Consider the following 24,081-nt stretch of genomic DNA (forward strand, 5'->3'; position numbering starts at 1 on the left):
AAGATGATCCATGGAGATTTGGGCAGCCGAGGGTGGAAGGGGTTCTCCTTCTACTCACACGTGCATAAAGTACTCATGGATTGCTTTCTTCATTTTGAGCAGGGCCTTACTGGCAGGGGTGGTGGACACGGGGTACTCGGCGATCACAATCTCAGACCATGCTCCGCACTGGGTTGACCTGCAGGTTAGTAAAGACAGTAACCAGCGCCCGCATTGGAGGTCAGATGGCTGACGAAGGGGTGTGCGGGCGGCTGAGGAAATGTATTCAGAATCACCTGCAGGTCAACGACATGGGGAAATTTCAGCAGCAGGTTGCTGTATCAGGCTCCTGTGGCAAGTGCACGGACGAATAGGACAACATCAGAGTATTTTAGACTGCACTGGGGGACGAGACAGGGAAGCCCTCCCTCCCCACTGTTGTTCGCGCTACCTAGAGAGCCGTTGGCAATTGTTCTGAGACCCTCAAGGGGCTGATCCCGGGGTGGGGGGGGGGTGGGGGGAGGAGAACCATTGGAGGGGATGGAAGACATCATAAGGATCTTGGGGATTTTGGAGGGTTTTCGGGGAATAAGCTAAATATGGGGAATAGTGAGATGTTTGCGATCCAGGCGAGGGGACAGGAGAGGCAATTGGGTGAGCTGCCGTTTAGATTATTAGGGGGAAGCTTTGGTACCGAGGCATTCAAGTGGCGCGGGAATGGGGCCGGCTGCGTAAATTAAATCTGGCCCGGCTAGTAGACCAAATGAAGGACGATTTTTGGAGATGGGACGCACTCCCGTTGTTGTGAGCTGGGAGGGTGCAGACGGTGAAGATGACGGTCCTTCAGAGATTCTTGTTCGTGTTTCAATGTCTCCCCATCTTTAGTCCACGGTCCCTTTGTAAACAGGTCAACAAAGTGATCTCTGGCTTTGTTTGGGCGGGCAAGACCCCACGGGTAAGGAAGGTAACGCTTGAGCGGAGTCGGAGGGCGGGCGGGCTGGCGCTGCCAAATTTTAGTAACTATTACTGCGCGGCAAATATAGCCATGATCAGGAAGTGGGTGGTGGGGGAGGGGTCAGCGTGGGAGCGTATGGAGGCGGCTTCATGCAAGGGCACCAGTCTGGGGGCGTAGGTAACTGCGCCTCTGCCGTTCCCGCCGGTAAGGTACTCCACCAGCCCCATGGTGGTGGTGGCGGCCCTGAGAGTCTGGGAGCAATGGAGGAGACATGTGGGAGCAGAGGGAGCATCGGTCTGGTCCCCAATCTGGAATAATCACCGCTTTGCCCCGGGAAGTATGGATGGGGGGTTCCGGATATGGCGGAGAGCAGGGATTGAGAGGATGGGGGATATGTTTATAGAGGGGACCATTCTAATTATGAGGGTGCTGGAAGAGAAGTTTGGGTTGGCGAGGGGAAACAAATTCAGGTATCTGCAGGTGCGGGACTTCCTACGTAAACAGGTGTGTCAACCTTTCCACTCCTACCACTAAGGGGGATTCAGGACGGGGTAGTTTCCAGAGGGTGGGTAGGAGAAGGGAGTGTCTCGGACAATTACAAGGAACTTATGGGGTCAGAGGAGACGCAGACCAAGGAGCTGAAGCGCAAGTGGGAGGAGGAGCTGGGAGCAGAAATAAGGATGGTCTATGGGCGGATGCGTTGAGTAGAGTCAATGCGTCTGCAACATGTGCCAGGCTCAGCCTGATACAATTTAAGGTCGTTCACCTGGCTCACATGACAGTGGTCCCGATGAGCAGATTCTTTAGGGTGGAAGACAGGTGTGCAGAATATGTGGGAGGACCAGTGAACCATCTCCACATGTTTTGGACATGTCCAAAGCTTAGGGAATTTTGGCAGGGGTTTGCAGATGTCATGTCCATGGTGTTAAAAACAAGGGTGGCGTTGAGTCCAGAAGTGGCGATTTTCGGGGTGTTGGAAGACCCGGGAATCCAGGAGGTTAAAGAGGCAGACGTTCTGGCCTTTGCTTCCCTGGTAGCCCGGAGACGGATACTATTAGCTTGGAGGGACTCAAAGCCCCCGAAGTCGGAGACCTGGTTATCGGACCTGGCTAGCTTTCTCCGTTTGAAGAAAATCAAGTTCGCCTTGAGTGGGTCACTATTAGGGTTCGCCTGTAGGTGGCAACAGTTCGTCGACTTCTTCGCGGAAAATTAATCATCAGCGGGGGTGGGGGGGGGGGGGTTAGTTTAGCTTAGAGTAGGGGTTTAATAAAGGTGGGACCTGTAAGGGAGGGAGACGGCTTTTGCACTATGTTTACAGTTTCATGTACATGGTTTATTGTGTTGTTATAATACCAAAAAGTAACTCACTAAAAAAGTTTGCAGATGATACCAAGTTGGGTGGGAGGGTGAACTGTGATGAGGATGCAGAGATCCTACAGCGTGATCTGGACAGGTTGGGTGAGTGGGCGTATCAATGGCAGAGGCAGTATACTTTGATAAGTGTGAGGTTATTCACTTTGGAAGCAAAAATAGGAAGTCAGATTACTATCTGAATGGTTGTAAATTGGGAGAGGGGAGTATGCTGCAAGACCTGGGTGTCCTTGTGCACCAGTCGCTGAAGGTAAACATGCAGGTGCAGCAGGCGGTAAAGATGGCTACTGGTATGTTGGCCTTCATTGCGAGAGGTTTCAAGTACAAAAGCAGGGATCTGTGGCAGCAATTATACAGGGCCTTGGTGATGCCACACCTCGAATATTGTGTGCAGTTTTGGTCTCCTTTTCTGAGGAAGGATGTTCTTGCTCCCAAGGGAGTGGAGCGAAGGTTTACCAGACTGATTCCAGGGTTGGCAGGACTGGCGTATGAGGAGAGATTGACTAGGTTAGGATTGTTCTCGCTGGAGTTCAGAAGAATGAGGGGGGATCTCAGAGAAACTTAATTCTAACAGGACCAGACAGGATAGATGCAGCGAAGATGTTCCCGATGGTGGGCGTGTCCAGAACCAGGGGTCACAGTCTGAGGATTCAGGGTAAACAATTTCGGACAGAGACGAGGAGACATTTCTTCACCCAAAGAGTGGTGAGACTGTGGAATTTATTACCACAGGAAATAGTCAATGAAATAGTCAACTTTGAATATATTCAAGAGGCGGCTGGATTTAGCACTGGGGTGAACGGGATCAAAGGCTATAGGGAGAAAGCAGGATTAGGCTATTGAGTTGGCTGATCAGCTATGATCGTGATAAATGGCGGAGCAAGCTCGAAGGGCCAAAAGGCCTCCTCCTGCTCCTATCTTCTATGTATCTATCTATGTATTACTCTGCTGTCAGTTCCTGCTCTCAGCCCCTCGAGACTCTCAGAGCAATTGCCAACGGCTCTCTAGGTAGCGCGAACAACAGTGGGGAGGGAGGGCTTCCCTGTCTCGACCCCCGGTGCAGTCTAAAATATTCTGATGTTGAGTCAATGTTTTAAAAGCTGAGTGGGAAAGCCTTTTGAGCTTTGTTGACTATTTAAAAAAGAATCAGAACTCAGTTTCACTGCAATTTCTACACTTCAAGTGTCATTTGCTGAAAAGTAATTTGGGATATCCTTTGGTCATGAAGACTACTTAAACTGAAATAAATCTTTTCTACTTTGTAGCAGTAGTAGAAGACATTGTTCTGCCTGTGTGCATGATAATATTCAATATAATTATTTCAAACAAGGTTTGTAACTGGATTCTATTTTATCAGTAAACTCATAGGGTAGAAAGATCAAATAACGCTAAAGGGCCGAAGTGGAATGATTGAACAACATAGGTCTTCACTATCTGTAAGCATTGGAGCCCTCAGGTGTCCCTTTGCAATACAAAATTTGTGGGGCCAGAGAACAAAGACGGAATTATTCACAACCGTTTCTGTGTTTTCCTGGTCAGCAAGTCAGAAGACTCTGCTGTTTCTCAATATTTTCATTAGAGGGAGGAGGTGGCTTAGTGGTGTTGTTACTGGGCTAGAAATCCAGAGACCGAGGGTAATGCTCTGGGGACCTGGGTTCGAATCCCATTTTGGCAGATGGTGAAATGTGAATTTAATGAAAATCTGGAATTAAAAGTCTAATGACAACTATGAACCATTGTTGACATACAACTCCAGATGTGGCTCTTAAAATGCCCTCTGAAATGGCCGAGCATGCCACTCATTTCAGGGACAATTGGAGTGGGCAATAAATGCTGGCACAGCTAACAATACCCACATCTACTATGTAACACAGTATGTCAAAAGCATGAAGAGGCCCGAAGATAAAATAGGACAAAATGCAAGTAGACAAATGGGACAAGATTGATGTGCAGCGTAAAACAGGGCTTCAAAAAAACTCAGAACCACAAAGCTGCCTGAACATTGTATGCAGCAGCACAGCAACCGTCAGTGAAACTGAGTTGAAAGACTGACTTGAAAAAAAGAACTGACCACCAGCATGGTGTGTGACCTAGAAAAGAACGTGGTGGTGGTGTTCCCATGCATTTGCTGCCCTTATCCTTTTAGGTGGCAGAGATCCTGGGTTTGTAAGGTGCTGTCAAAGGAGCCTTGGCAAATTGCTGCAGTGCATCTTGTAGATGGTAGACAATGTTGCCATAGTGCAGCGGTGGTAGAGGGAGTGAATGCTTAAGGTGGTGGAATGGCAATCAAGTGGGCTGATTTGTCCTAACGGTATTGAGCTTCTTGGGGTGGCAGTCATCCAGGCTAATGAAGAATATTCAACCGCAACACTGACTTGTACCTTATAGATGGTGGACAGGCTTTGGAGAGTCAGAAGGGGAGTCCTCCCCCTCAATACTGGAATGCAAACTACTTAGGGAAAGCAATATTATGAGAGAAGAACTTGAAGCGTGTTTTTGGGAGCGTAGTTTGGAAAGTCCCATGTAACAATAATCTGGGGGGATTCAGAGGAGAAAACCACGGACACCAACTTTGGTTCAGAGTGGAGTGAGTACTTTGCCACAGTCACCTTGTGTGCTTAAAAGGAACTTTTTCGGTTAATGAGACTAATTTAGCTTAAGATATACTTTGTAATCAAAGTTAATCTTCAACTCTGTATTTTTTAAGCTAAGGGTGAGGCAAGGAAGCATAAAGGAGTATTGTATCATAATCCAACTTTTCATGTTTAATAAATGTTTTTTCTTGTTATGACTGTTTCTCCACGTTTTATAAAAATAAGTAAAAGTTCTAGGCTTTTGAGCCAGGGCTAGCAACATAGAACATACAGTGCAGACGGAGGCCATTCGGCCCATCAAATCTGCACCAACCCACTTAAGCCCTCACTTCCACCCTATCCCTGTAACCCAATAACCCCTCCGAACCTTTTTTTGGGCACTAAAGACAATTTATCATGGCCAATCCACCTTACCTGCACGTCTTTGGACTGTGGGAGGAAACCGGAACACCCGGAGGAAACCCACGCAGACAACGTGCAGACTCTGCACAGACAGTGACCCAGCGGGGAATTGAACCTGCGACCCTGGCGCTGTGAAGCCACAGTGCTAACAACTTGTGCCACCGTGCTGCCCCTCTTAATTGCATTCTTAGATCTTCCTGTCCAGTTATAACATTAACTGGGAGTGGAACGAGATGATCATTGCCTGGCATTTGTGGTGCTAATGTTACTTGTCACTTATCAGCCCAAGCCTGAACCTGGTCTTCTGGGACAGACTGCATCAATATCTGAGGAGTCATGGATGGTGCTGAACATTGTGCAATCAATCATCAGTGAGCATCTCCACTTCTGCCTTATGATAGAGGAAATGTCACAGCTGATGCGGCTGAAGATGGTTAGACCTGGGAGACTATCCTGAGAAATTCCACCAGTGATGCCCTGCAGCCAAAATGACTGACCTCCAACAATGACAACCATCTCCCTTTGTGCTGGCTGAGGGGAAAATGTTGTATTTACAGGGCACGGTACAAGATGCCTGTCTTCAGGAAACTCTGGGCCATGACACAAGTCGTAAAACTGTTTAAAAATTCAAGACGTTAGCACAGTTGCTTCACAGCTCCAGGGTCCCAGGTTCGATTCCCGGCTTGGGTCACTGTGTGGAGTCTGCACGTTCTCCCAGTGTCTGTGTGGGTTTCCTCCGGGTGTTCTGGTTTCCTCCCACAGTCCAAAGATGTGCAGGTTAAGTGGATTGGCCATGATAAATTGCCCTTAGTGTCCAAAAAGGTTAGGTGGGGTTACTGGGTTATGGGGATAGGTTGGAGGTGTGGGCTTAAATGGGATACTCTTTCCAAGGGCCGGTGCAAACTCGATAGTCCAAATGGCCTCCTTCAGCACTGTAAATTCTATGATTCTAAGACTCGAAGGCATATAATGCTTTAGGACAAACATTTCTTTATGAATATGGCCTGAAACTTTGAAGACCAATGTATGAGAAGGAACAAAATATTCTTCATATTTTTTTGAGAATTGCATTTACATCAACTTGAGAATTCTCTTTTGACACAATTATGTGTCTCAACAGACTACTTGGGAAATAATGGAACCTTAATAAACTATCCAATATTCTTCAAAGTTCCGATCTAGGAAGGAGATTACGGAAGAGGTTAATGCATTCAGATATGTGAAAGTCATTTTTAAATGCAATCCTATTGCTAAGTAAATGAAATTGAACAGATATGTGATTTTTGTAAGTTAAAAGAAACCAAAAGCCACTTTGGTTTAAATATAGGCTCACAAATTGACACCTTCTTTTGGTAATGTACTCGGGTAACTTCAAGCGTGACAATGAAACAAACAAAAGTCAAACCAAACCAAGAATTAATTTCAGTCTGAAAGATGAATGACATGCTCCTCATATAAAATACTAAACAACATTTCACTGATAGATTTCTCTATTACTTGAGGCAGAATTCAAAGGCCAACCCAGAAATGAACATTTAAAACTTGATAAAGCAGCTTTCCAAATAAGATGGTTTATTCAGTCCAGGTAATAAAATGTAAAGCATGCTGTAATTTATGTGTTAATTTTTTTTTGCTTCTGCTGCTTCCGGATGTAGAAGGGGAGGGAAGAATTGGGGATATATACAACTGGCTGGGGGAGCAGGGAGGCGAGCGGGTGGTAAAGATCAAGGAGAAATGGAAAGTGGAGTTGGGAATGGAGATCAATTATGGAGTGAGGCACTGCAAAGGGTAAAGGGGACCTCCACTTCTGCAAGGATGAGCCTGATACAATTCAAGGTGGTGCACAAGGTCCATTGACTCGGGCGAGATGAGTGGGTTCTGTCAGGGGGCAGCAGATGAGTGTGAGGGGTATGGGCGGGGACCAGCAAATCATGCGCACATGTTTTGGGACTGTGAAAAATTGGGAAGATCCTGAGCGGGAATGTTCGCAGTCTGAGCCAGGATAGTGGAGGAGGAGGTGGACCCGGAGGGGGGGGAGCGGGGGATGAAAAAAGAAGAAAATCTGTACAAACTGTATGTTTCCCTGGGTGTTTATTTGCTGGAACTACTTTGATACAAGCTTGAATAAAATGAGTTTTTAAAAAATATATTATAATTTTTTTTGCTTGCTTTCTGGTTTTGATGTACATCATCTTCGACTTGGGGATATAGAACCAAATCTCAAAGTTTGCAGATGACATGAAACTCGGAAGTGTAGCAAAATAATGAGAAATATAGGAATAAACTTCAAAAGAACACTAGACAGACTAGAGACAGACAGTCCCATCTTTTATGAACACTTAGGTTAACTATGTTGATTGGTGGCTTTTAAGTTGCAGTCAGTATGTCACAGAAGGAAGCTATACCACCTATCAAGCCCGTACAGGCTCCCGGAAGAGCAATCCAGTCTGTCCTATTCTCTTATCACCAAGGCTGCAAGTTTATTTCCCTCAAGTGCCCATCCAATTTCCTTATGAAATCATTAATCATCTCCACTTCTAGGCAGAGAGTTCCAGCTCACTGCCATTTGAATAAAAATACATCTGCCTCACATCCTCCCTACCTTGCATCTCTTGCCCAAAAGCTTAAGTTTGGGTCTTCTGGTTCTTGTATTATAAACTAATTGGAACGGCTTTTCTTTGTTTACCTTACGTAAACCTGTCATAATCTTGCACATTGGCAGCTGCCTTTTTTTGAGATTATGGCTTGCGCCTTGGTGGTCAACTGTGTGTTAAATATTGTCTGGTGTTGCTCAGGAGCCCCACTTCAGCATGGCAGTCTCTGCCCCATTTTCTGTATAGGAAGATAGTGGGCTCAGAACGTGCAGGATTCACTGGCACTATCCAATCTCCCGTTGTCCCAAGCAGAACTCCAGCTACCCTAACCGAGCCTTGTAGCTAAAATCCCTCTGTCCTGGAACCTGTCTGATGAATCTCCTCTTGGACCCTCACATCTTTTCTCAAGTGTGGAGGCCAGAACTGGTTGCAATATTCTTGTGGCCCAATCAGAACGACAGTATAACATCCCTACTTTTGTACTTAATACCTCAATTATGAATTTCAAGATCTCATGTTTTCGTTCAAAGCCACTTTCATAGCACATGGACCACAAAGTCTCCCTGTCCCTGTACATTATTTAGAACTGTATCATTAAGTCTATATTGCCTCTCTTTATCCCTTGTCCCAAAATGTATCACCTCACACTTGTGTTAAATTTCACTGGCCACGTACCTTCCCATTCTGCTAGCATATCTATGTCCTTTTGCAGTCACTTTGATTCATCCTCGCTGTCTGCCACACCTCCAAGTTTTGTATCATTGGCAAATTTTAAAATTTTACTTCGTATTCCAGTATTTAAGACATTCAAATATATCAAAAAAGCAGTGGTCCTGGCACTGATCTACCATTCTCTTCTACACTTGCCATGACTTGTTGACTTCAATCCCTAAACCAATTTTTAAAATCAAATTCGTACTGACTCTCCTGAAATAACTCAAACCTCTTAAAATGCCTACTGATTTCTTGTCTAAAACCTTACCCACCACCAGTGTCAAACTGACTGACCTGTAGTGAATGCTGATAACCTTTCATGAATAAGGATGTGTTGCATTTGCCATTCTCCAATTCTCTGGTACCTGCCCTGTATCTAGTGAAGATTAGAATATTAAGGCAAAACTTTCGCTATTTCCACATTCACTTCACTCAGCAACCTGGGATGCAAGCCAGACGAGGCAACTTATTCCAGTATTGCCAGCCTTTATAGCATACCCTACGAATTTTCATCCCATTCATTACCTGCATCATTTTTACTTTAATCAATATTTTATGAGAATCCTTTTCCTTCACAAACCCAACACAAATAACTTATGCATTCCAGTCTTGCTCTGAGCCATTAAACATCAATTAGGCCTCATTAGGCCCCACCCCACCTCTTTCTATTGGTTTACTAGTTACAAGCTAGAAGATTTTTTGGAGTCTAATTTTCCTCTTTACTTCCCCTCTCAACTTATTGCATTTGGCCTTGTTTTTGTTTGAAGGATTCAGCTGACATGCATCATGCACCCTATTTTCTTGATCATGAAAGTTCAATCAACCAATATTCTTCACTTTCCCAATGCCTTGTGGATATATTCTAGACAATTAAAAAGAAAAGGGTTAAGCTGGTTTTGTTTGCAGCAGATTACGAGTCGCCGCATGTCAGGAACTGAATGATGCAAGCTTTAATTACTGTCACCTTCATAGGCATTACCCTGACAATCTGAGTTGAGAAATGCTAAAATTATCACACTCCAATTCAGGTTCAAGAGGGGTACAGTAGCAATTAAATCTTTCACACAGTATATTAATTGTTGGCTTCAATTCAACACCAAAACAAAACTGAATGGCATTTGTTGCCATTATAGAATGTGATCAGTTGATTCAGGCAGCTATGTTTGCTGTTGCATGTAGCCCAATTTATGCTATCATTTTATGGTGACATGAAAAAATAGTAAAACTGATTTAACAAATTTTGACGCAAGAAAGTCAGTCAGTAAGAGATGAATTCAGGACTCAGCAAATCGGCAAAGACATTTCATACTCAATGCACTTAGCATGATGGTTTTCAAAATATCTTGGGTAATCCCAGTTCTATATTTTTGACTCAGCTTCCTGGTTCTCTTATGGCATGTATAAATTGCTGTGTTTTTTTGTTTATAAATATGGGCATCTATCATTTTGTAGCATTACACATCCAGCCTGCCACATCTCCATTTGAGTTAAACCTTCAAGATTCCAAATTCTAAATATTAATTTGGCTATAAATGCCTTTCAAAGGAAAAAACATAATGAATCTCACAATGAATCTCAAATCTGTGCATTTTACCTCATTGATATTTAAATTTAAAAGTTGGGATATGATCTGGCAGCTTACCGAGCCTGGTCAGTCTCAGGACGTCCGGAACTCCCTGGTGTGTGGATGGAACCCAGTAGCACACCGTGAGAGAGCAGATCACTCAGTTTGTGCCAGGAATGGAGCCCTGCATTCAATCTTGCGCATCGCATCGCGGGAAAGATTTGTTGAGCTTGGAGGGGGATTTGCTGGAATAATATCAGGACTCAAAGAGCTAACTAATCACAAACTTGGCTTGCATATCTTCAGGTTTACAAGTTGAGGAGGGATATCTAATCAAGATATTTAAATAATAAAGGGGATTCTATAGAATAGTTACAGAGAAACTATATCCTTACGTGAGCGAATTCAAAACCTGGGGCCACATGCTTAAAATTAGAGATAGGCCATTTACAACTGAAATCAGGAAGCACCTTTTGCAGAGAAAGGGTCGTGAACATTAGAAACTCTCGGTCACAAGAACGTTGGGTAAATTGAAATGTTAAAAATGGAGATCAATGGATTGTTTTGTTCAGAATTTGGAATAATCATCTGTAAATAGAAAGAAACACTTGCATTTGTAAAGCACCATTCACAACCTAAAGTTGTCGCAAAATGTTTTACAGCTAATTAAATACTTTTTGAAGAACAGACAACTGTTGTGATGAAAAATTTGAGAACCAATAGATTCAAAAACAACTTCTTCCTCACCGTTACCAGACTCCTGAATGTCCCTCTTATGGACTGAACTGATCTTTCTACGCATCTTCTCTACAGTTGCAGCACTATATTCCATATGCTGCACCCGATGTCTATGTTTATGTATTTACATTGTGTATTTATAGTATGTTCTATGTATTCACGTATGGAAAGATCTGCCTGAACCGTACGCAGAACAATACTTCTCACTGTACTTCGGTACACGTGACAAATAAATCCAAATCTAATCTAGGCAATGTGGCCAATTTTCACAAAGCAAGGCCCCACAAACATCAATACAACAATAACTGACATAAGCTGATCTATTAATGCAAGGTTTCCAGTAAAATGCCATCTGCTTTAAAAAATAGTGCCATGGGATCTTCTGTACCCACCTGAAGGGGACAGGCAAGGACTCCACTTAATGTCTCTTTCAAAAGAAGGCACTGCCAACAGTGCAGCACTTCCTCAGTACTGTAGCGAGAATCAGCTTGGGTTTTGTGCTCACGTTTCTGGAAGGGGACTTAAATTCACAACCTCCTGACTTGGAGGCGCAAATGGTTCCATGGGCTTGACTGACTGAGAATGGAGTTGAGGTACAAATCAGCAATGATTTAATGCCATGATGGAACAGACCCGAGGGGCTGAATGGCCTACTTTGGCGCCTATGATATATTCACTTTCCCATTCTCTCCGGCACAGATTGTTATTGTGCAAGCAACATAGTTACATTTTTCAGATGGTTTTATAACAATTCTTTTTAATTAATGAACCACAAAAGGGAGTAGAATCGTAAATTTAACATAAGCAAATCAAGCTAAAAGATTTCTTCTATTATTTTGCCCCAAGAAGTGCAACACCCTCTACTTGTGGGATATTAAATGCCTTCGGCTTTGTATTTTTCCAATGCATTTGTCTAAAATGTCAGATATAACTATTTCCATGAGTTTGGATTATAAAAATTCTATTATAAAAGAAAAATTCATGACAATCCAGTCACGAGCTACCCAGAATCGTCTGTGACAGACAGACAAAGTAACCGTCACAGAAAAGGCTTAATAACAGAAACAAATAATGAAGTTAAAACCATATCCGATCAAATATTCCTGAATCTGAGATTCATCCTCGTAATAGAGATGGAACCTAGATAAATGCATTTTTTGGCACAAAGCAGGAGATTGAGAATTTTTCTAGCTCAATGCATAATTCATAGACTCTGCCTGCAAACTGTGTAAAATGAAAATTTCACACCACAGCACGAGCAATGGAGCTGCTGAGAAGGTAAATGAAATCGTATTTTACTGTGCAAATTTTATTTCTTACTCTGCCCACATTTATACACAATCATTGACAAACCAAATGCATTGACAGATCTCCCACTGATACCATTTTGTTCACACTTAAAAACAAATCGGGCAGAAAGATATAGACAATTTGTTTCTTTATATTTAAAATACGGATCAGTTTTTTTTTCCCCAACAGCTCAGTGTCGACATTAGATTCATCCAAGAAGGCATCTTGCTCCTATTTTTTTTCTATGAATGATCAGGCAATTTTCATCACTACCATGGTTTGTTAAATTATGCATTTGATTGTTAGTCCCCAACAATTTTCTCTTTTTCTCTTCATTCGACGTACTGTACACCAGAGCAACATGTTTGAATTTTTTAATTTCAACAAGATTTCTATATTATTTCAATAATAGACATAACATTAACGGTCACAATACTCAGATCTACAACTTTGATTTCCACGATAAATAGTAGTATCTTATAAAAACAGTGGTATCATCATGTCTTATTATGCAATTAAAAAAACGAGTGACTGTCGTATTCAAATTTCACTCATTAGTTCTGAGATTTTCTGGGCTTTTATTGTTTTCTCCAATACTTATTTTTGTTTCAAACAGATCTTTGATGAATTCCGACCAAATTGCTAACATTTCACTTACAAAACATCACAATTGTGGAAGTTAAAGAAACAAAACAACACCATTCAAAAATTACAATCAACCCTTACTTTACATTCTGATCTACAAGTTTAGCAGTAGTGCAAAGCTGGAACCGCTTTGGACTAACATTTAACCCTGCCTATGTAAATTGGATGTGAAGTTGCAAACTGATTCTGAAGGATCCAGAGTGAGCCCCCGTCACCCAGCGAGGCTGCTTCAAATCGGTAGTGCATCAGGTTGGGTCCCGATCACAGATTAAGTTTAGAATGTAACTGTAATGTCAGTAAGAGGCAAAATTGCTCTTTATATGGAATCCACAACTGTCGTATAAATACAGCCATAGCTAAGACATAAGGCCATAGGACAAAGGAGTAGAATTAGGCCATTCGGTCCATTGAGTCTGCTCTGCCATTCAATCATGGCTGATATGTTTCACAAGACCACTCTGTAATGAGCTTGATTTAAAAATAGATACAACTATCACACATTTTAAATAGCAAAAGAAACTTTAAGCAGGTAAGGCATACATAATATATGAAATAGGAGCACGGCCATTTAGCCTTTCAAGCCTGTTCCATCATCCGATAAGACCTTCGCTAATTTGACTGCGGCCTGAACTCCACCTGTCTGCCTGTCTTCACGTCCTTTCACTTGTGAATCAAAAATCTGTCCAACTCACCCTGAAATATAAGCATTACTCCAGTCCCCATTGCTCAGAGGGTTGTTCACCTTTGGAATGCTCTACCCAGAGGGAACAAATTCCTCCATCTCTCCATTTTGAACGAGAAACTTATTTAAAACTGTGGCCCCTGCTATTAGATTTCCTTATAGAAGGAAAAGTCTTCTCAGAATCTTACACATTTCAATAGGATCACTTCACATTCTTCTAAACTCCAAAAAGTGCAGGCCCAATCTGCTCAACTTTTCCTCAGAAGTGTAAGGAACACAAAGGTAGTCTTAAGGGATTTATACTTATAATGGTAAACGTTAGAAATAAGGTATCATTTTAAGAGTGTTTAATTTAGGAAGAGCAAAACCTTTGGTCCGATTCATGCTGGACAAAGGTGTTTGATGTCAGGGGGTTGGTTAAGTTCCAACTGTGTTGGACTTCCGGTGACGGCGGGCAGGAGGCAGCCGCGCAATGGAGGGCTCCCATTCGGGAACGGCATTTTCGGGGCTTTAAGCCCGGTCCCAGGGTCCACGGAGGCGGCAAAAGCAGGGAGAAGGCACAGAGTAGGCATAGTGAAGGCACAGTAAAGGAAAATGTCGAGGGTGAGCAAAAGAACGGCCGTAAAAAACACAGCTGAAGGTCCCACGGGGAGTGGATAGGTCACCATGGGGTCACCAAGGAAAATGGAGGCTGGAGCACCAGGGGAGGCCGTATTGCTTACGGCTGAAGAAATAACTAAGGTGATGGCTGCGGAATTCAAAAGGCAGTTTAGAAAATATATGGAGACAATGAGGAAGGGGATGAGGGGGGTTTTGAGTGTGCTGGTGGAGGAGGCGATTTCCCCGGTGATGACGGCCGTGGCGAGCGCAGTGGCACAGGTGCGGGAGCAAGGGGAAGCGCTGAAGGAAGTGGAGACGACATTAGTGCAGCACAGTGATCAACTTACCTCGATGGGGAAGGGGATGCGGAAGGTGGTGGAGATTAACAAGGATCTGCGAGGAAAAATGGAAGACCTGGAAAACAGATCCAGGCGACAAAATTTGAGGATTGTGGGGCTGCCCAAAGGAGTTGAAGGGCTGAGGTCGACTGAGTATTTTTCCACGATGCTGGCAAAACTATTGAGGGAGGGGGAGGATCCCTCCCGGTATGAACTGGATCGGGCTCATCGGTCATGGAGGCCTGTACCAAAGGCGAGTGAGCCGCCAAGGGTAGTGACTCTGTGCTTCCGTAGGTACAGTGTGAAGGAGAAGGTGCTGTGCTGGGCCAAGCAGAAGCGGGTGGTGGTGGGCTGAAGCTGGTGTACGTGTATACCAGGACTTTACGGTGGAGCTGGCGAGGAGGCGGGTTGCCTTCAACCGGGTGAAGAGGGCACTGCACATTAGTACGGTGCAGTGCGGCATTGTATATTCAACGAAGCTGAGGGTGACTTACAAGCTCAAGGACTTCTATTTTGGAACGGCGGAAGCAGCGGAGGAGTTTGCGAAGGCAGAGGGACTGTGGCAGAACTGCGAAATTGAGAAATGGCCATGTGCCGATGTAACCTCATGGCTGTATTTTCTTCTTTTTTGTTTCACTGCGTGCGGGGGTATGGGCTAAAGGAGCCAATGCTGTATATATTTGGACAAGGGAAGTGATGGGACTTTCACTCAAAGTGAGGGCTCTTTGGGGTGTAGGTGGATATGAGGGGTCTGTGTGCTAAAACGGGATTTCTGGGCTTTCCTAGGGTTGGGCAAGGGGGAAAGGTACCCAGGTGAGGGCCTCCACGTTGGCCGGTTTAAGCCGGCCAGTGAACGGGGGTGAGGTGGGGGGAGGGGCTGCGGCCATCGGAGCCTGGAAGAACAGTGGTCTAGCCGGGGTTGATAGTTGGGGGGAAGGAACCGAGGTTGGGGAGGAGTTTTACAAGAGGCAGTGGACGGGAGGAGTTGGAGGGGGGGGGGGGGGGGGGTTTAACAACTCTTGGGTATCATGTACGGTACTCTTTCAGAGGTTGGATGGTGTTGAGTGTTGGGGGGGGGGGCGCTCTTTGGCGACCATAGGCGGTGCCGGACTCCTTTTTCTTTTCCCCCTTTGTTTTTTGTTTCCATCGTGGGAGGGTTTGCTTTATTGGATGCATATATTGACAGGTGGGCCGTTGTTTAGGGTGGTGGGAGGATGGGATCGTTGTTATTGTTAAGGGGATTGATTTTGTTTTTGTTACCATTTACTGGCTGTGGGTGGGGTGTAAATTTTGAAGGAAAATGTGAAAATGGAGAATAAAAACATTTTTTAAAAAAGTTCCAACTGTGTTTCGATTATGCTTAGAGAGGGCTACGGCATGAAGAAAATATAAAAGGCCTAAGCATATGGGTGTTGCTCAGTAACTGGAAGCCCTTCTAAGGGAAAAAGCTTTTTAAGTTTTAGTTTCAGCTAAATATATTGCACTCGAAGACAGGACATTGAGGAGTGAACCTCTCTCAACTTTGCCAGGAGAAGCTGGATAGGACGAGAGTTACAAAGATGCAGGTTTCTTCGGAAACAAGATTTGTAGCAGAAAGAATGTCTAAGATGACTGAAGCTAACAGAACAGAGAGCAAGGTATTGGTAGATGGGCTGGTTTAGCATAGGGCTAAATAGCTAGCTTTTAAAGCAGACCAAGGCAGGCCAGCAGCGCGGGTTCAATTCCGGTACCAGCATCCCCGAACAGGCACCAGAAGATGGCGACTAGGGGCTTTTCACAGTAACTTCATTTGAAGCCTACTTGTAATAATAAGCGATTTTCATTTCATTTTCATTTTCAAGGTATTGTTCAGAAGAATTCATGGTAAAGTAAACAAAAAGTGTTCTGAGTTTAAGAGGTAATTGCAGTAACTAGATTTAAAGTTGGACAGCAGTCTTCAACGGTAAATAAAATGATTAATGCCATTTTAATACAGTCTGGGAATCAAGAGTTAAAGCAATTGTGAACAGTTCGTACAGCAGTCAAGACAAAGAAATCCTAAAATCGTTGGTGTAAAATCCTGGACTGGATTTGCTGTTTAAAAGTGGAGCAGAAGCTTTTCTCAAAAGTATAATTTTGCCCTGGACTGGATTTCGGGATGTGGAGATGCCGGCATTGGACTGGGGTGGGCACAGTAAGAGGTCTTACAACACCAGGTTAAAGTCCAAAAGGTTTGTTCGGAATCACTAGCTTTCAGAGCACAGCTCCTTCATCAGGACCTGATGAAGGAGTTGTGCTCAAAAACCTAGAGATTCCAAACAAACATGTTGGACTTTAACCTGGATTTCGGAATGCAAACCACTACTAGGAAGCATCATTTTCAACAAAGATTTTAAAAGCTTGTTTTTTTGGGAGTGGAGTTTGGAAACTCTCACATGGCAATCATCTGGGAGGATTCAGAAGAGAAAACCACACACCTTTATTTGAAGTTCAGAGTGGAGCGTGCATTTGACCACAGCAACTTGTGTGTTTAACGGATGTTGTATATCGAGACCATTGTAGTTTAAGGTTTGCTTCGTAGTCCGTGTTACAATTAAATTCGGAGTTTATTGTTAAGTGGGGGAGGCGGGGGTTTTGTTAAAACCAATTAGTGGTCCTGACTCTGTTCCTCCATCTTTTCAGCCAGGATTCCATTTGCGGATCTTCCCGTTCAGTTCTAACATCAACTGGGATTATAACACAAGATGACCCTTTACCCGAGAATCAACTGAGTGAACCTTCTCTGAACTGCCTCCAAATGCATCAATTAAGGAGACCAAAACTATGCGCAGTACCGTGGGTGCGGCCTCAACAAGGCGCTGCTTGGTTGCAGCAAGGTTTTCCTACTTTTATATTTGTTACAATCCCAGTTGATGTTATAACTTGACAGGAAATTCCCAGAATGGAACCCTGGCACTAAAGACTGGAACTTTTATTTTTTTAAATAAATATATACTTTTTCCAATTTGATTTGTCCAATCAATATGAAGATTATAATTGCCCACAATTATTAATGCATCTTTTTTACATGTCCCATTATTTCTTGGTTTATACAGAGCAAGGTGAATACCCTGCTCTAGTCACAATCACTACCATATCTCAAAAGTTCTCTGAACATAGAGAAAACTTATGAAAATAAACATTCATTCTAAAACAAAAAGGATAAAAGGAAATTGGTGGATGCAATACAATTGATAGGCTCAATCTAATGAAGTTGGCTTAGTCACATTTAAATTATTAATAATTATTATAATAATAATTGAAGCCTTTGAGGCAGTCCCTTGGTATCAAGGATGATTTTTTCTGGTTTGATGAGTTCTGAGATGGCCGATAAGACAAATACATGATCCGCAGATTCTACGTGTGGGACATGTGGTGCTTGAAGGGTTGGGTAGATGGGATAAAAGACCTAAATTTAAGTAGATTTATTACGAAAACCACAAATCATTTAATGTCTCAATCTAGTCACACAGGAAGTCAATGCTGATAGATCGGAGTTTGTGCAATTACTACCCTAAATTCAAGCCCATGGATATGCCAGACTACAGTATCTAAATAGGTGGGAAATATTTATTTGCAAGTGATGATGAAACATTGTGATCCAACATTCTTTATTGATACAAATCAATTTTATTCAATTCAAACAAATGAAAATAGATGTTGATTTGTGATGAATAACCATTTTTCTCAAACATTGCTAACAATCTCTTACTTTCATTATGTTTAATTTAAAAAAAAACCATCATTGACGACTTGAGTAATAAGTAGAACATATCAAAAGTTACCTTTTGCTTCACTGTGCTATCTGGTTCGGAGTTACTCTCAGATTCCGAACTATCTTCAGATGAACTTTCCTCTGACTCGGAGGAAGATGCAGAATCCAGCTTTTTGGATTTGGTTTTGGCCTGGTTATTTTCGGAGTCACTATTTTCACTGAAGATAAAAGAATTGCGTAGTTCAAAACGGCATCACCAGATAATTGTTCCCCCTCCCCCACAACATAAAACATTCAAGAATAAAAAATATCTCTATTGTCAACTACAAAGGAAAGGTTTAGGCTTAATTCAAATGACTCATTTCTAGGTCACAATTCTTGGAACATTTGTCGCCGTGTGACAATTGTGAACTACAAAGTTACAATATTCCTCATATTTATATGATTTAAATACTTCATAAGCATAAAATACATAATTCGCTGCTTGAAAATTAGATTGATTTTAATAATTCAACACTAAGTCAGTCAGAGATTTGATCATAGCGGGCTTAACGATTAAGCGGTGGAAGGTTCAAAGAGAGTTAAAGATTATGGATTCCCTTGGTCTGCAAGATGGTAACACTAGGGCCAGTTCAGGGTAACCAGAAGTAGCATTAAAGATTTATAAAAGTAATAATCTTTATTATTGTCACAAGTAGGCTTACATTAACACTGCAATGAAGTTACTGTGAAAAGCCCCTAGTCGCCACACTCCGGTGCCTGTTTGGGTACACCGAGGAAGAATTAGAATGTCCAATTCACCTAACAAGCATGTCTTTCGGGACTTGTGGGAAGAAACCGGAGCACCTGAAGGAAACCCACAGAGACGGCGTGAATGTGCAGACTTTGCATAGACTGTGGCCAAGCCAGGAACCGTGATTTGAAAAGATTCCTCACATAGAATTGTGAGGAGTTAGAAATCCCTCCAACAAATTTTTGTTGAAGGGGAATTGAATCAATCCTTAAGGATATTGATGGCGACAGAGAGCAACCAGAATTAGACCAGCATTTTGGCTAACAGTATGATCTTGAAATATTAACTCATCTGCTCACTCCACAGTTGCTGACAACTAGCTTTGTATTTCTGGTCTGCTTTTGTTAGAAATGTTTGTTTTTTTGGAGCTTTAAAATCTTTGTTTAGGTTTAAGCAAGCCAATTGGTCCATGTCTACCCAAATATGACCCCAGTTTTGATGAGCTGAATGTTTGTGTTGTAAAGTTCTATTGTTTATAAACAAGTCACTTTTACGAAGTCTGCTTTGGAATTAACTGCCAAATGAACACTACAGAATTTATGAAATAAATATAGGCTAGATTAATCTCGATAATGAAATCGATTATAATTCTTCCTCTAATGTTTCCTTACTTGCGTCTCTTCCCAAGCCCCCAAAAACACCTCACCATCCCTTTTTTATGCCAATTTAACATACATGTGTAAACATTAATGCAGACCTGGAACACCCTTGAAAAACCAGAGGACGCAAGTGAAGTGCTGTCTTATTGATCCTGTCAATCCACCTTGGATACCATTACGGCTAGTTGTTGGGGTAGTGTTAAAGCATTTGGTACATGCTTATGAATCGATACATGGACAAGAAAAGCTTTGCCATTTATTGATGCACTGGAGGGGTGGAGACCACAGCATATGAATGCCTGACCAAATACCAGTGAGAAACTCTCCATTGCCACATTCAGTCGGGTGGACCTGGAAACACTATTAGCTCTTCAACACCATAAAGTACAAATTTTTGATTCAGTAAGGTGGAAAATTGCTACATTTCCTCTGCCCTTTTGAGGATAAATGGCTGTTTACCTTATTACAGATAATTTCCAATGCTAATCTAATGAACAGAATTTATTGGTAACTAGCTTTTTAACTTTTGCAGAAGTGAAAAGGCAGCATTAATTTAAACTACAGATTTCATTTGTTCCAAACAGGAAAAACAATATAAATCACTTTTAAAATCATTAAATCCTGACTTAAATTAATAACGTTATAATTAGGGCATTATGCTGTATTTGTTATGAAGTGGCAGGGCGAGCTGCCTTAATTACTGTCTATAATAAAAAGAGCAGAGTGCGTGCTATACCCCAATCAGTGCTGTCAGCTACAAAAAAGCCAAGCTGCACACATCAACAGCATCAGCAACAACCTACGCATGAAAAGGCAACCATCTCTGCAATCACCGACAGGCAAGAGTGTAACCTGTCAAATAAGATTCTAGATTTTCAAATTAGTAATATGTACTTTTTATCATGTGAAACAATGACATAATAAATGCCATCAGCATAATAAGAGACAAAGAAAACCCATGAAGATTAAATTATAGCATAAATTTCAGTTCTAATGGAAGCTAAATTGTCTACTTAAAGATGCTGCCTCCCAATCAGATGGAACCTCATTGTTATAGTCTCCATACGTAAACCTCAGGCTGGTAACACATTTCAAATTTAATAGACCTTTTTTTTGGCAACTTCCAGCTAAGCTGGAAGAATAATATATATTTTCTATATTTCAATACTTTCTACCACAAAGGTTATGGAAATTCTCGGTCAAATACAGCATAATTTGGGTTACCATTTGCCATTCAATCATGAATCAATATAGTCTACACTGGTCTGGGGAGTGTAATTCACACTCCGATTTCAACCAGTCCTACACCTTTGTATCTCAAAACACAACAGCTTTCAGACATGTTACTGAGAATTTGATCACAAGCTGATCTGAAGATGGCCATAAGTTTTTCCAGTTTATAATGGGGTGTGTTTGCACTATAATTACAGTGAACAATTGGCCGCCCGACTAGGTTCATCCCTGATGAAGTTGGCATCAGTAGGTGCAAAGGCTCTGGTGTAAAATGGTAAATGGGAAGATTAAATCACAATCAGCAACAGCTGTACCCTCTCCAATGTTGACGAGAAGATCTGGGCCCATATTTCTGCAGTTTAGTTGTGAATTTACTTGGCTCGAGTACAGGCCATGTTGTCTAGCTCTGGACCAACTCTGGTATCTTACACTTACCTGTCTTTTTTCTCTTTTTCAGATTCACTGTCACTTGACTCTTCACTTGAACTCGAACTACTGTCTTCATTCTTGCTGTCACTTTCACTACTAGATTCACTACCTGAGATTGAATGGTAAGAGGTTTAAGACCAATATTGTTCCTGTCATTTCTAATATCTGACTAAGTTCACCAACTAAACCATTTTATTAACCCACGGTTAGCTAAAATAAACATTCTTTGATTTCACTGTAGTCATAGTTCCAATGTATAAGAAACTACCCAAACATAACCACAAAGATCAAAAGAAAGGAGGTCACCACCAGTAATAGTGTAATAAATGTTTTAATAATATGAAATAGCTTGTACCCAAACACCTTCATTTAAAAAAAAATTTAGAGTACCCAATTTATTTCTTCCAATTAAGGGGCAATTTAGCATAGCCAATCCACCTACCCTGCACAGCTTTTGGGTTGTGGGGGTGAAACCCACGCAAACACGGGGAGAATGTGCAAACTCCACAGAGACAGTGACCCAGAGCCGGGATTGAAACTGGGACCCCAGCGCCGTGAGGCAGCAGGGCTAACCCACTGCGCCACCGTGCTGCGCACCCCCCCCCCCCCCCCCCCCCCCCCAAAACATGGAGCACACCAGAATGACAGGGAGTAGGATAGCTTGATCTTGGTTTCGGACAATGCTCGGCACAACATTGAGGGTCGAAGGGCCTGTTCTGTGCTGTATTGTTCTATGATATGGATTAAAACTGTACTAATTTGTACTGAGTTGGATGCTCAGTTGATGTTGTGGTGAGGAATAGGAGAGAGCTGGACACAAGGTTGCTCAGATGCAAAGATTAAAGCACAACTCAGTGTCATAGCTGCATAGTCAAAGACACTGAGACTGTTATTTGTTTGTTATCTTCTTACAAGTTTATTGTGGGATATTTTACATTTTATTGGATCAGCACTTGTGCACCATTGCAAGGGCAGAGGTGGTGAGAAAGTTCCTATGGTCACATGAGGGCACTGGCTGACGGTGACAGATATGTACATAGTTTTGCATTTTAAACTCTGGAGACTTGCATGAAAGTAGCTCCAAAAGAATGACCTCACGCAGAGATATGAAAATCCATATTCCATGAATGAGACATGCATCTAATGTTGAAAAACATTTATAATTCTATGTTTCCAATCTCTCTCAGTGCACACTCACTTTTGCTGGATTCTTCCTTCTCCTCAGAATCAGAGTAAAACTTGCCCCCCAAATTGTCTTTCTTTCCTTTTAGTTTACCTACTGGCATCAGCTGTTCTTCAACCTGTAAACAAGCACACCGATAGTTCTGATTTTAAACAAAGAAAAATATCCAAAAATGTACTAGAAGTAATTTAAATGACCAAAAGTGAGAGAGAGAAAAAAGTAAAGGAGATGAGAGAAGATGGGGAGGCAAAGAAGATGAAGGGAGGACAGGCAAGCAGGAGTCGGTGGAGGGTAGGAGGAAAAGGAAATGAAGATTAGTCAAGATTCCCTGCTGCTAGCCACTATCCAATAACTGTTGCTGGAGATACAAAGCAACATATTAGAACATAGAACATAGAACGATACAGCGCAGTACAGGCCCTTCGGCCCACGATGTTGCACCGACATGGGAAGTCAAAAACTAAAGGCCATCTAACCTACACTATGCCATTATCATCCATATGCTTATCCAATAAACTTTTAAATGCCCTCAATGTTGGCGAGTTCACTACTGTTGCAGGTAGGGCATTCCACGGCCTCACCACTCTTTGCGTAAAAAACCTCTGACGTCTGTCCTATATCTATTACCCCTCAATTTAAGGCTATGTCCCCCTCGTGCTAGCCACCTCCATCCGCGGGAGAAGGCTCTCACTGTCCACCCTATCTAACCCTCTGATCATTTTGTATGACTATTAAGTCACCTCTTAACCTTCTTCTCTCTAACGAAAACAACCTCAAGTCCATCAGCCTTTCCTCATAAGATTTTCCCTCCATAACAGGCAACATCCTGGTAAATCTCCTCTGCACCCGTTCCAAAGCTTCCACGTCCTTCCTATAATGAGGCGACCAGAACTGTACGCAATACTCCAAATGCGGCCGTACCAGAGTTTTGTACAGCTGCAACATGACCTCATGGCTCCGGAACTCAATCCCTCTACCAATAAAGGCCAACACACCATAGGCCTTCTTCACAACCCTATCAACCTGGGTGGCAACTTTCAGGGATCTATGTACATGGACACCGAGATCCCTCTGCTCATCCACACTGCTAAGAATTTTACCATTAGCCAAATATTCCGCATTCCTGTTATTCTTTCCAAAGTGAATCACCTCACACTTCTCTACATTAAACTCCATTTGCCACCTCTCAGCCCAGCTCTGCAGCTTATCTATGTCCCTCTGTAACCTGCAACATCCTTCCACACTGTCTACAACTCCACCGACTTTAGTGTCGTCTGCAAATTTACTCACCCAACCTTCTGTGCCCTCCTCTAGGTCATTTATAAAAATGACAAACAGCAACGGCCCCAGAACAGATCCTTGTGGTACACCACAAATAACTGAACTCCATTCTGAACATTTGCCATCAACCACCACCCTCTGTCTTCTTTCAACTAGCCAATTTCTGATCCACATCTCTAAATCACCCTCAATCCCCAGCCTCCGTATTTTCTGCAATAGACGACCGTGGGGACCTTATCAAACGCTTTACTGAAATCCATATACACCACATCAACTGCTCTACCCTCGTCTACCTGTTCAGTCACCTTCTCAAAGAACTCAATAAGGTTTGTGAGGCATGACCTACCCTTCACAAAACCATGCT

The 24,081-nt window shown here is 42.6% G+C and overlaps 1 protein-coding gene across 3 annotated transcripts in view; it reads right to left on the minus strand.

Moving 5' to 3' along the window:
• Nucleotides 1-24,081, minus strand: part of ap3b1a (adaptor related protein complex 3 subunit beta 1a) — a 358,394-nt gene that overhangs the window by 141,056 nt on the left and 193,257 nt on the right. For all 3 annotated transcript variants that reach the window (XR_005461652.1, XM_038805547.1, XM_038805548.1), the window contains exons 18-20: nucleotides 22,452-22,554; nucleotides 21,260-21,362; nucleotides 18,270-18,417 (exon numbers count right to left, since the gene is read on the minus strand). Coding sequence is in view for 2 of the 3 variants with exons in the window: in XM_038805547.1 (XP_038661475.1) it covers nucleotides 18,270-18,417; nucleotides 21,260-21,362; nucleotides 22,452-22,554 (354 nt within the window). In the remaining variant the exon portion in view is untranslated. The remainder of the gene's footprint in view (nucleotides 1-18,269; nucleotides 18,418-21,259; nucleotides 21,363-22,451; nucleotides 22,555-24,081) is intronic.

Source organism: Scyliorhinus canicula, chromosome 8 (genome assembly GCF_902713615.1).
Source record: "Scyliorhinus canicula chromosome 8, sScyCan1.1, whole genome shotgun sequence".
Taxonomy (NCBI): domain Eukaryota; kingdom Metazoa; phylum Chordata; class Chondrichthyes; order Carcharhiniformes; family Scyliorhinidae; genus Scyliorhinus; species Scyliorhinus canicula.